We start from the raw sequence: 12,359 nt of genomic DNA on the forward strand, positions 1-12,359 counted from the left end.
CCAGATTATCTGTTTTGCATTGCACCAGTAATCCAACGCCTGTCTTGTTGTACTCCTTCGTTCCCCGGTTGACAACAGCCCGTCTCCGACCTTGCCCCCGCCTCGTCCTCAGACCGATTTCCCCGGTAACGACCCTGCTCAGCTCTGACTACGTTCCTTGTCTGCCCCGTCTGGATCCGGTCAGTTTTATAGGGCGAGGATGTCATTAGGACATGCCACTAGCAGGGGGATTTTCAGTTGCCTGTAAACTATTATTTTTTCATTTTAAAGGGACAGATGGTAAACAAAAGGAAGCATATTGACCTCTTATGGCAGATTTATTTTTTGCATTTTTCTTTCAGGAATTGCCTAGAGTCGGGGAGAGGATAGTGCGAGCTCTGCCTGATTAATTTTGTAGAGAAAGAAATTTGTGGGCTCTAAGTAAAGCAGATCTAAGTTTCTTGTATTGAGTTTTTTTTTGTTTGTTTCTGGAGCCATTTTTTGTGTGCATTTTTCTTTTTTCTTACTCTTCAAGATTCAAGAAAATAAGTTTTATTTTTGGAAACAGAAATACTGTCATCTCTGTTCACCTTGCCCTCATCCTGAACAAACTCGTTTACACTAAGACATCATCATCAGCAAAACGCTCAGAGGCAGGAGGAGTTGATGTTAAGGTTTTGAGAACTTTATTAAACCTTCACTTGGACAAAATGGGTGTGAACAGAAATATGATATGAGCTGGGATAAAGAGGTAGCTGCTACGTCACTTCTGGTTTGTGTTGTAGTTGCGGTCCTTCTGTACAAAGCCGAGAGCTCAGAGCCAAAATCTGAAGCGCAGGGCTTTAGGTTACAGTCGGGCCCCTGGAGTGTCGCCCCCAGGCGTCAGCCCGAGCCGCCGTCAAACTGAGGCCCCTCCTGCTCCGGCTCCTCTCACTGCCTGATGCGTCTGATGGACTGGATCTTGGGGGTCTGGCAGTGGGAGCCCCAGTTCCTCCAGTGCTGGTAGTCGCCGCTGTGCTTCTCGCACTCCATGATGTACTGCTGGCCTCTGTAGCCGGGGTACTCGTAGCACACGAAGCTGAGGAGAGGCAGAGAGGAGTCTGACTTGAATAATGATCTTATATAATGTGGCGTTATGAGCTGCAATGTAACTAACTCTGTTGCGCAGCTGCTAATGGCTCTCGGAGGCTGCCATAAAGAGTGAGTTGCAACAAGCAACTTTCCAAATTAGTTTTGCACCTCAGACCTGTGGGTTATGTAATGCCAAAAAGAAAAAAGTTTTGCCGTGGGGATGTTTGCTAAGATTAGAAAATGTTTATTTCAGTTCCTACAAAAATGATCATTTCAGGTTTTTAGTCACTGCTACTGTGATGAATTCAGATGAACAAAATGTCTTTCAAAAACAGTCAGAATTGCTGAAGTCTTCAGTTTTACCCAAAATATGAAGAGCCACCGTGGAACAGTCAGGAGAATGTTATTTCATTTTAAACAGTTTTCTGTTTTTTTGTCGATAAAGACTAAAAAATGTTTTTGTGCTGCTCCAAAAGTTCAACAAACACTTAAGTTAATTTTAATTCATGACCCATTCAAGCTGCACCAAATGTCCAGAATTTTTCTGACTATAATATAGTTTGTTTTTTTTTAGAAAAAGAAAAGAAATATAGATATTTCAGTTCAATTTACAGTTAGGAATAATTTCATTCATTCATTCATCTCCTATACCTGCTTATTCCTATTCAGGGTCACGGGGGTCTGCTGGAGCCTATTCCAGCTGTTTTAGGGCGAAGGCAGGGTGACACCCTGGACAAGTCGCCAGTTCATCGCAGGGCCACATAGACACAAACAACCATTCACACGCACATGCACACCTACGGACAATTTAGAATGTTCAATTGACCTCACATGCATGTTTTTGGAGTGTGGGAGGAAGCCGGAGAACCCGGAGAGAACCCACGCAGACACAGGGAGAACATGCAAACTCCACACAGAAAGGTCCCAGGCCCGGGCCCCAGAATCGAACCCACAACCTTCTTGCTGTGAGGCGGCAGCGCTAACCACTGCGCCACCGTGTTTATTCCAATCTAAATGCATCACTTTTTGTAACATGATTACATTGTCTTTTCCAATTACCCAGTTTTAATGAATTCTTGCATGAGGAGAAACAAAATATCCAACTTCATGGGCAACACTACATGTAAAAGCCAGCTTTGAGAAAGAGGTCACCACAGTGCCGTTCTTTCCTTCCTTGTTTATATATCAACGAGAATAAAGATTTATACTTACGCTCCACACTGCACATGCATGGAGCCGACCTCAGGCTTGAGCCAGCCCATGGCCTGCAGCGAGGGGAAGTCGTCGTTCAGCTCGGTGCTGCGGCCCAGGAAGTTCTCCTTCTCGAAGATCAGCATGCGGCTGCTCTGGTGAGACTGCCGGTGAGGAGCAGAGAGAGAGAGAGAGAGAGAAAGAGAGAGAGTCCTGACATACTGACGTCTCCCGTCTAGTTCCGAGTCTCCCCTCTCTCATCTCTTCTGGTACTTACAGCGCAGTAGATTGGCCGGAGGGACATGAAGCGCTCGGTGTGATGGGACAGGGAGCCGCTGAAGGCCTCCCAGTTGGGGTACTCGCCCCTCTCCAGGATGAACTGCTGGCCCTGGAAGTCATGGTGCTCGAAACCCACCCAGCTGTGAAAGGAGTGCGAGCGGCAAGAGAGTGAAACTGCGTTAACATTAGCATGGAGACGCGGAACAGGAGACACCAGGCAGGCAGCGACAGAGAGGAGGCAGAGTAACATGAGGCCCTCTAGTGGTCACTTTCTATATGAGGAAGCTGAAAAGCAGGTGCATTAGAGGCAATGGGGATTAGCCACATATTTATCAAATATATCAGTGAGGATGTCAAGTTATTTTTGCAGCTTAAAAGACCTTTATGTTGACATCAAGCATGAGCTTTTGGTCTTACTCCTGATTACATTTTTGTAATGGCGGCAGGGCAAAAGGAAGAGAGGAGGAAGAAGAAAGGGGGAACATGGTTTGGAACATTTGATCCTCCTCTTGTTGTACTTTAGCCAAATCAGCTCTCTTCTTTATTTGCGTGTATAACAAAGTCACAACCCCCCCCACATGTATCCTTAGTCAGGATAAACCAGGAGCTTAAAAAATGTTGGTCTTTATAATGTTGAGAGTGAGAGCTTTGTGTGAGAATAATGCTGTTAGGGTTAGTAATTGAAGCGGCTTCTTTTAAAAACAGCTTAAAAAAAGACGAAGGAATGAAAAACAGTTCTTGCGTGAATTTGCTCTGAGAAATCTCACGACTGCCACTGAGTTTCATAAAAATCTTTTTACGGGTGCTGTGAGCACCCGAGGACCATGGGAAATCAGTTTTATTACATTTGACAACACACAATTGTTTTTGTCTTTGAATCTGAGCAACTCAGAAAAATAACGTAGTCCCAAGAAAGAGAGGATAAACTATCCCTGTTTGCAATGAGAGATTAAAGATGCAACATTCTAAAAGGTAACCCTACAGTCACTATTGAAAGCTAAAAATATATCCATATATGATGAACAGTGTTTACTCTGGCAGCTCCTTATCACGGTGCTCTATGTATCATTTCTGCATGAGTTACATTGGAATAAAAAAAGATTTCCAATTATCCTCGGGATGTTGAAAGACACTGACCCCCAAGGCATTCACCCTTTACCCGCTGGAGGCACGTACGCCTTCACAGGGAGCCACTGCGGCAGGATGAATGCTTTTTATTTCACTGCAAAGAACTGACTTAGAGTTCTGCAGTGATCGGAGTAAAAACCTCTCGGTCTAAAACAGGAACCAGGGGCCAAAAGAAAGCAACCTTCCCTCCGGCGGTTCCTGTCGGACGTATGCGACGGTTGTGGGGACAGTGTGGCCACAGAGGTGACACACTTTAGTGGGAGCTTGGACATGACACCCTCTCTCATCATCTCTCCCTCACACACACACACACACACACACACACACACACACACACACACACACACACACACACACACACACACACAGGTCCAGTCAGCTATCCACAGAGACGTGCAGGCGTACAGGCTGTGTGACTCACGCTCCACTCTCCACTCGGATGGAGCGGATGTTGTCCAGGCCGCACTCGTGGACGTTGCTGCACTCGGAGGTAAATTCCAAACATTTTCCCTGGAAGTGCTCCTGCTCGAACAGCATCACCTGCACCACGCGGAGGCAAGGTGTGAGCATGCGCACTGGATGTCATCAAGTATATATGTATATCTATATATATATAGATGTATATATATATATATATGTATATGTATATATGTGTGTGTGTGTGTGTGTGTGTGTACGTGTGTGTATTTACCTTAAAGAATGGGGCTGTTCCTATGCAGGGGAATATCATGGGCGAAGTCATGTTGGCTCTGGTGGCTCTATACATCTCTGAAGAGACATAAAAAAGAAAAAAGTTGAAAAATCTCTTTCTCTCTCTCTCTCACTATCTATCTATCTATCTATCAAGTTAATTTACTGGATGTATATATTTATATTATATTTTAAAATAAAATTATAATCATTGGTACACTTACTTTTTCCGACTAACCTAAACTTATCAATCTACATAAAAAAAATGTACAAAAAATATTTTCAAAAGTTCAGCTAATCCTCACCTGGATGCTCTTCCCGCTCTCCTCACGCACCAGATCCCTCTTTTTCATCGTGTGAACGTGGCCCATCCGTTTTATACCGGCATCCACGTGCTCGCTCTTTCACTCTCTCCCCGTCTCGCACACACACACACACACACACACACACACACACACACACACACACACACACACACACGCGCACACACACACGCGCACGCACGCACGCACGCACGCACGCGTTGCCCCTCTACGCTCGCAGTGAAGCTTGCGCGGCTGTAGGGTGGTCACTTCCTGTCTGGGGTTCACCAGTGTGGCTGTCTTTTCCAATGAAATGGCTGCAACATAAAATGTGTCTCAGTGATATTTAAAAAAAAAATGTAGATCAAAAGAGAAAAAGAACACGTGCTCAAATGCAAAAAATGACATTTGTTGCTGGTTTTAGGCAAGCGTTTGGTTTATGAAATCATTTGACACTGAAGTCTTTAGGTTGGACATCAAACTAAAACAACACACTTTTGTAGTTGAAAGAACGGCTGAATCGTCAAGATAAGCCGCAGAAGAAAAGTGCTCCAAAAGTGTGGGCCATTCACCATGGAAGACCAAAACCAATGCTTTTATTTTGAATGTGCAAGGAAAGAGGCGCTTGTGTGCACCTGGATTTATCCAGCGCAGGTGAGATGGGACCTTTAACACACTCTTCTGGATGAATGTTTGTGTGTAAAAGGGCGTTTTGTTTTTTTGTTGTGTTTTTTTTTTTTTTTTTTTGCACACCGCCCCGCCCGCTGCCTCCCCTCACCTCGCTGCTGCCTCCCTCTCGCCCCACGGCGGCCTGTCGACTCAGCACATCAGCGACACAGAGGTGAGTGCGGGGAATGCGGCGCTGTTGATCTATTCGTATAGGTCAGCAGTGCCCATCGTATAGAACAACAATGGACGGGGCTATAGGCAGAGAATGAGCCGGATTTGAGAGGCATCCGGGGAGCATTTTAAAGAACGACCTACCCCCAAAGAATGACACCACGTAAATGTATTGAGAGTTAAAATTTTATCCATAAATCAAATACTGTCAATGGAGGAATGGCTTCAGAATACACACAGAAAACACTTGGAATATAAAAAAACCCCTACACTTTCAGCGTATAATGTTAAATCTTTGTCAGCCTCTAGAGGAATATTTTGTATGCCCTGGGGTCTAAAGCCAACCCCCACCCTCTCTTGCTTACTCCCCAATGTCCTCACTTCAAACAGGAATTAGTCTGAGCCCACCTACTCATGATGCCCAGGCCCCGTCTGGGCTTTGGGCCTTGATATTAGCAGAAGGAGGCTGGCTCTTAGCTCTTCATCGCATGTTCAGCGTCATCGCCCCGGAAAGGAAAACACACACACACACACACACACACACACACACACACACACACACACACACACACACACACACACACACACACACACACAAGGCTGCTGTAACATCAATGACACCAAAGTCACGACGACCACAGCTTAGCTCTCCCCCGTCCTGCTTCACCAATAAAACTGAAAAAACAGATATTCATCTCTTGCTTTTAGTAATAAACGAAAATATACTGTACTATACTATACAATCGAAAACATATGGAACCAAGATAAAAAATATATATAATTAAGATACAAAATGTGCCTAAATGAAAAGTTGAAGTGTATTTTTTTGTATTATTAGGTAAAATACTAGCAAGAAGCAAACAAAAGTTAAAACAGTCTTACGACAATTGTTCTCTAATTTTCTGCGAGTATTCCTCCTTAACCCACAGTAGTCCTATTAGGGTAAGAAGAGGCATTTCTGCAGCTGTTCTTGCATGAACTTAGCAGAACTGAACTAGTTGGCCAGCTGGAAACCACTCGGCTCACTTGTAAGGCTGCACATTCATACACACAGTCACACACAAATCTCACACGCTTGTCAGACAAGCCAGGTTGAGAGCTGTAGAGATAGAAAAAAAGCTAGTTGCGACCCAACCAGCTGGGATTTGGAGTTTTTGCGAGAAAAGATCAATCCCGTCTATATTAAATTTTAATGTCGTTTCCTCGCTTTTACGTCAGTCAAGCTCCGCATCGTGATCAAAGGTCTTTCTGAAGAGCATGTTTTCCAAGTGGCTCAGCGTCGGCTCCTGCCTTCACACGAGCTGTGGTATCTTACTAACCTCTATGTAATGTCAGTTGGACATGGGTATGTCTGATTAAAATCTCCCACTGCATTATGAATAAATGCTTAAGAGCTTCAAAGGTCCTGCTGGTAGCATTTAAATTTCAGTTGGAACTCACTGATAGATGAAAATGACTGCAAAGTGATGCTAAAGTCACCTGATTCCTACGTTGCTGCTCATTTTACAACCGACCTGCAATTATTTATTTGGTAGCTCAAGTGCTCAATAAAAAATGATCATCTGCACAGTATTTATTTGTTTGCAGTTCGCATTCTTGCCACTGGATGCTACTAAATCACACACATCGGGCCTTTAACTCACTCAGGGAAAATAACTATTAGTTTTGCTGCAAACAAATATGATACAAGAGATTTATCAAGACTTAATGTTTCACATTAGATTTTTAAGCTCACAACAAGCAGACTATTGCTTATGGAATTTATTTGAATGGACTGGGTGATATGAGCATCATGTGGTCAAGTTACATTAAGTCCAAAACCTCAGCAATAGCAATAGTTTATTATTATTATTATTATTATTATTGTTATTATTATTATTATTATTATTATTATTATTATTATTATTATTATTATTATTATTATTGTTGTTATTATTATTTTTTTTTGTCCAGTGTAATATTTCACATACTCACAAATATATCAACAAATTACGTATGATTTTATTCATGGCAGCCATATGTACGAGACATATGTTGCCATTAATGAAAGTTGTTATGGCAAAGGGAAACTAAATGTGTTGCAGAGCCTTTTCCACTGCAGAGGCAACATGTGTGTGTGTGTGTGTATGTGTGTGTGTGTGTGTGTGTGTGTGTGTGTGTGTGCTGACTTTTACGGAGTCCCTCATAGATTTCAACAATGTGTGAGGTTTAAATATCCTTGAAGATTGTGCAGATGTTGGATTAAATCCAGTGGAGACAGAATTTAGGATAAAGTTTGGCATGTGAGGGCAGATTGACATACGTGTCAGGTCCATTTTATTTACATCATCCACTGTTTGTGTTGTAGAGACAATCCACCAAATCCAAATTACAAACTGCTGCAGTCACGTCCGCCCCTCTCTGCGCTAAAGAAAATCTCTACATCAAAGCAAAACCATCTTTTGAATGCTAAACACCAACCGAGATAAACTTCCCACTGTGTACTAGACTGAATATGAGCGAATGCTGCGACCTTAACAGACTCCTCCTGATGTGTCTGAGGGGACGGAGTCAGATTATTGTCCGCGAGCCCTTGGCCGCGATATTACCTCTCGCACTTCATTGCTGTTTTTCCAGCTCTTATTTGTCCCAGTGTGGCTCCGTTATGGCAACAACAACCCTTCAACAGGTTATTAAATGTGGTCGCAGTCTGTTTGGCTGCCGCTGTAATAAAACTGCTTGTGATTAAACTGTGTACATAAAATCCCTCAACACACCCTAATCAGATTATTGTAAAATCATTCGAGGCCAATTCTCTGTAGGTTTGAGTTCAGTTTTACCTCCCTCTCAGATTAGATTTCTCTGCCTCTCTTTCTGCACCCACTCTCTCTCTCTCTCTCCCTCTCTCTTTGATGATGGGTGTATTTCTTTTCTGTGGGGCCTGTGAGCTCAGCGACTTTGTTTCTCTGTCTGTAATCCCCTCGCTCTGGCTGCCAGCATATAAAAGGGTGGCCGGGGCCCTGGCGCACTCTCACACAGACCACCAGTCCCAGAACCGTGTCTACTCATTTTTCACGCAGTAACTGCCGCAGGTAAGACAGTGGACAACCATCTTTGAGCCATAGAGAGGGGGAGAGCAGGGGAGGATCTGCTGTAGTCATGGCAAACAGTGTCGGCGGAGGAGTTTCTCAAGGCTGCCAGAGTTGTTTTCAGCCGACATCCCTGCTTAGTTTGAATGTAACCAAGTCGGTTTCAGGTTTAATTCCATTTCTGAAGTTGTTTGGTTGTTTGGGCTGTTAAAAGTTTGCTGTTAAATAGCAACGCGAGACAAATGAGGAACGGGTTGCAGCTTCTGTTTGGAATTGTACACAAATTAGAATGTTTGAAAGGAGCTTGTGGGATTTGGGGAAATAAGTAAGTCTTTTAATGTGCTCCAATTCTGCCACAGTCAATGATGAATGGTGCCTCAGTAAGAACATATGTTATAGAAATATTTTAAGAAACCTAAAAAGAGCAAGGTGGGTGAAATTAAAAAAGAAAAGCACACCAACCTCCTGATATATTTAGCAGCTTTGGGTTCGAATATGGAGAACAGTCTGAAAGCTGCGTCAGCATCCTGGTTCCCGTGACAAATTCATCAATTTGGTCACGTGATTGATAGTTACGGCAAAAGGCGAGCAGTGCTAAATCAACTGTTTCATCTTGTTGATCTCATCTCCTCAGTCATGTCCGGAGAGAAATCCAAGTCTGCTTCCCAGACTGACGGGAAGGCCACTCAGAACAAGATGTCTGACATCGGCATGAAGTCCAAGGTAAAGTGGACACACAGAGGCCAAAGCACAACAACAGAAACCATAACCACAAAACCAAAACCACCTGAACTTTGTATTTGAAACCCCCCCCGTCCCCCCATCCAGATGACCGTCTTCGACCAGGAGAACTTCCAGGGCCGCTCCATTGAGATCACCAACGAGTGCATGAACGTGTCTGACCTGGGCATGGACAAGGTGCGCTCCCTGCGCGTGGAGTGCGGACCGTAAGTAGTCACTGCGCACACACATGCACACACACACACCCACAGATGCAGCAGGCTGCTGTAATGGAACCCCAGGCACCCACACTCTTCTGAGAGCAGAGGAGGTGATTTAACACTCTGAGCCCCTCGTCAGGCATTTTTAGGCTTCTAGTTGATGCTTTTATCCTGAATGATTTGCATTGAGAGAGCAGCTGCAGGATGAACTCCAGTGCCGGAGTTAATAACATAATGCACTGATCATGTAACACTGTGGAGCAATAAATGCAATAGTACGCGGATACCCACTGACTTTAGTAAAGTTGGAGGATTTCCTAAAACCCTTTCTGCTTGTTTCTCTGGGTAATTCCATCATTCAAAAAGTTTTTCTCTTAGGACCCTCACTTGATTTTCCTTCTCTCTCAGCTTCGTTGGCTTTGAGCAGATGAACTTCTGCGGTGACATGTTCATCCTGGAGAAGGGCGAGTATCCTCGCTGGGACTCCTGGAGCAACAGCCAGAAGAACGACTACCTGCTGTCCTTCAGGCCCGTTCGCATGGTAAAGCCCTGTCCGCCGACGCTCTGAATCCACCAATGCTAAAAATGCCTGTCCACCTTGTTTCACACTGCGTTTCTCTCACCACTGTGTGATCTTCAAGGACCCAGAGAAGCACAAGATCTGCCTGTTCGAGGTTGGGGAGTTCAAGGGTCGCAAGATGGAGATCGTGGACGATGACGTCCCCAGCCTGTTCTCCCACGGCTTCACCGACAGAGTGGGCAGCATCATAGTCAGCTGTGGAACGTGAGTTGCTCCGATGTTTATGTCCTCAAGCGAAACTAAGACTAATTCCACAGAGTTTCGCTGAAAGGAATCAAGAGTTTCCAACTCGAGGAGCTTTAGTGTTTGTTGAACTTAATTTGCCTTTGCATTGAATATTTTGAGGGCTTGGTTGCCTTCCCCATAGCAGATAAAGCAGGTAGAGCACTGCTGTCTACTCTCTCATGTGCCTGGAATAGGGAGGCAAAAACAGAAAGTGAGGTGGCAAAATCCCTGCTGGGTAGAGAACAGCAGGCATCAGAAAGTGACGGATAAATTTGGAGAGGGAAAAATAGGGAAGTGGGTTGGAAGAGGCTTCAGAGTGTCTTGCAGACGCAGTTTCACAGTTTCATCCAACAGAAGCCAGTGGAAGTCACGAAGTACAACAGAAATACTAATCTTAAAACACATTGTGTCTGAAAACCATTGAGGTGGTTTCATTCAAGTTTCTGGAAGACTCTGCAGTCCTGTTTGTTTTGAAGTTTTGTCCCATTACCCAGTGTAGGCAAGAGTCATGTTGCTGTGATGACTCTGGCAAATACTGGAAACATGTTGCTCTGTCTTTTGTTGTGAAACACTGCCACCACAGGCTTCCGTTGTATAGGCATGGAAGCTAATTCTAAACCTCACTGAATCGTTAACGATGAGAAAATGTGTTTTATTTTTTCCTCCCAACAAATCATTCCAACTGCATTGTGCTTAGTACTCAAGAAGTAGCAGAGAGATGATTCCAATTTTGGGAGAGCTGCTACTTTAAGAATTTGACACAGCTGCCGTGGGTTGGCAGAATTAACGCAGTGAAAATTTATGACAGTGTGATGAAAAATATAATTAACTCTGCTTATTTTTTGTTGTTTATTTGTCTTTGTGCCTCCTCCCTCCCTCCTCCCCCCTGCAGGTTTGTGGGATACCAGTTCCCCGGCTACCGTGGCAACCAGTACCTGCTGGAGAAGGGCGAATTCAAGCACTTCAACGAGTTTGGGGCCCGCTGCCCTCAGATGCAGTCCATTAGGCGCATCCGCGACATGCAGTGGCACCCCCACGGCTGCTACGTCGTCTCCTCCAAATGAAGTCCAGCGAGGGCGAGAAAGAGAGGGATGGGCAGCGAGGTGGAGGGCGGGAGCAGGGACGTGGGCGGAGGAGGGCGGGTGAGGAAAGAGCGGAGGAGGGAGCGCGTGTGATCGCCGGCCCCTCCGCCTCAAAGTCTCCCGCCGAGCACAGCAGGTTGTTATATTTAGCCGCTGGACCATTGTAATCGAGCGACCAATAAAAATAAAAACAAAGTTACCCAAAAGGGAAGGAGGGAGTAATCACAGCGGCTGTTGAGACGTTATCTGACAACAAACCATTTTTCTCCTCCATCCCTCTCACCATGTCTGCTGTCAACCTCCCCTTCTCCACTCTCCCATCCTTCTCCTCCCCTCATCCCTGCTCTGTCTCCCCCTCCGACTTCTGCTCAGCATTGCGCTGACGTCACCCCTCGCTCAGACCATCGCATCATCACATCCTGGCTGACTGGGGCCCAATCGCTGTGAATTTGTGCTGTTTTCTTTTTTGTGTGGTGAAGGAACCGAGACAGAGAAATTCAACCCCACTCTCAGCAGAAGTAGTAGTGGTGAGAACTCTCTGCTCAGATCCGGAAGCCACACCAAGTCTAAAAATCAATAAAGTAATATCTCACATCCTGTTTCACTCTGAGAGGTTCTTCTTACCGTGTAATGTTGCTCGAGTGTGTATGTCAAAGACACAAAAGCAGACCCTGACACACCCTGGTAGATCTCTGTGTACATGGAAGGAATCTGAGCAAACCAGGGTCTCTTTCTCCGATTTTTAAAGGTCTGATCATCATTGGGGGAAGGCAGAACTCAGATTGTCTAGTAGTCTTTCCAGAAAAACGTTCTTATGCATATCAAATAGTTGCCATGAGCCTTGTAAATCCCCCTGGACGGAGTCATGAGTGTTAAGGTCATTGAAACAATAAGTCTAAAAATAAGAAATAAAAATGTAAAAAGCCGACTGGGGGGTGTTAGTAAAGAAGGACCACTACTGCTGATTCAATATCACAGCTGCA

General features: G+C 44.7%; 2 protein-coding genes across 2 annotated transcripts; one reads left to right on the top strand and one right to left on the bottom strand.

Annotated features, from left to right (window-relative positions):
* Positions 1–642: 642 nt before the first annotated feature.
* On the bottom strand, positions 643–4,809 carry cryba1l2 (crystallin, beta A1, like 2). Its single transcript, XM_076036764.1, has 6 exons — positions 4,644–4,809; positions 4,340–4,416; positions 4,070–4,188; positions 2,519–2,660; positions 2,263–2,405; positions 643–1,057 (listed from the first exon to the last, which is right to left on the bottom strand). The coding sequence occupies exons 2-6, from the start codon at positions 4,412–4,414 to the stop codon at positions 910–912; spliced, it is 627 nt and encodes a 208-aa protein (XP_075892879.1). The 5' UTR covers positions 4,415–4,416; positions 4,644–4,809; the 3' UTR covers positions 643–909.
* Positions 4,810–8,438: 3,629 nt separating this feature from the next.
* On the top strand, positions 8,439–11,379 carry crybb1l2 (crystallin, beta B1, like 2). The gene is made up of 6 exons (XM_076036419.1): positions 8,439–8,551; positions 9,183–9,271; positions 9,377–9,495; positions 9,898–10,030; positions 10,131–10,273; positions 11,187–11,379. The coding sequence occupies exons 2-6, from the start codon at positions 9,185–9,187 to the stop codon at positions 11,356–11,358; spliced, it is 654 nt and encodes a 217-aa protein (XP_075892534.1). The 5' UTR covers positions 8,439–8,551; positions 9,183–9,184; the 3' UTR covers positions 11,359–11,379.
* The last annotated feature ends 980 nt before the right edge of the window (positions 11,380–12,359 follow it).

This window comes from Nelusetta ayraudi, unplaced genomic scaffold, assembly GCF_046127955.1.
Source record: "Nelusetta ayraudi isolate G7.1 ecotype Tasmania unplaced genomic scaffold, CSIRO-AGI_Nayr_v1 ptg000004l, whole genome shotgun sequence".
Lineage (NCBI taxonomy): Eukaryota > Metazoa > Chordata > Actinopteri > Tetraodontiformes > Monacanthidae > Nelusetta > Nelusetta ayraudi.

Excerpts from the sequence above, each read along its gene's own strand:
- crybb1l2 (XM_076036419.1), top strand. The coding sequence starts at position 9,185 with ATGTCCGGAGAGAAATCCAAGTCTGCTTCCCAGACTGACGGGAAGGCC. Across the intron at positions 9,496-9,897 it reads CTGCGCGTGGAGTGCGGACC|CTTCGTTGGCTTTGAGCAGA; the intron begins GTAAGTAGTCAC and ends CTTCTCTCTCAG. Across the intron at positions 10,031-10,130 it reads CCTTCAGGCCCGTTCGCATG|GACCCAGAGAAGCACAAGAT; the intron begins GTAAAGCCCTGT and ends GTGATCTTCAAG.
- cryba1l2 (XM_076036764.1), bottom strand. The coding sequence starts at position 4,414 with ATGTATAGAGCCACCAGAGCCAACATGACTTCGCCCATGATATTCCCC. Across the intron at positions 4,189-4,339 it reads GAACAGCCCCATTCTTTAAG|GTGATGCTGTTCGAGCAGGA; the intron begins GTAAATACACAC and ends CGCGTGGTGCAG. Across the intron at positions 2,661-4,069 it reads ATCCGAGTGGAGAGTGGAGC|CTGGGTGGGTTTCGAGCACC; the intron begins GTGAGTCACACA and ends CTCCTTTCACAG.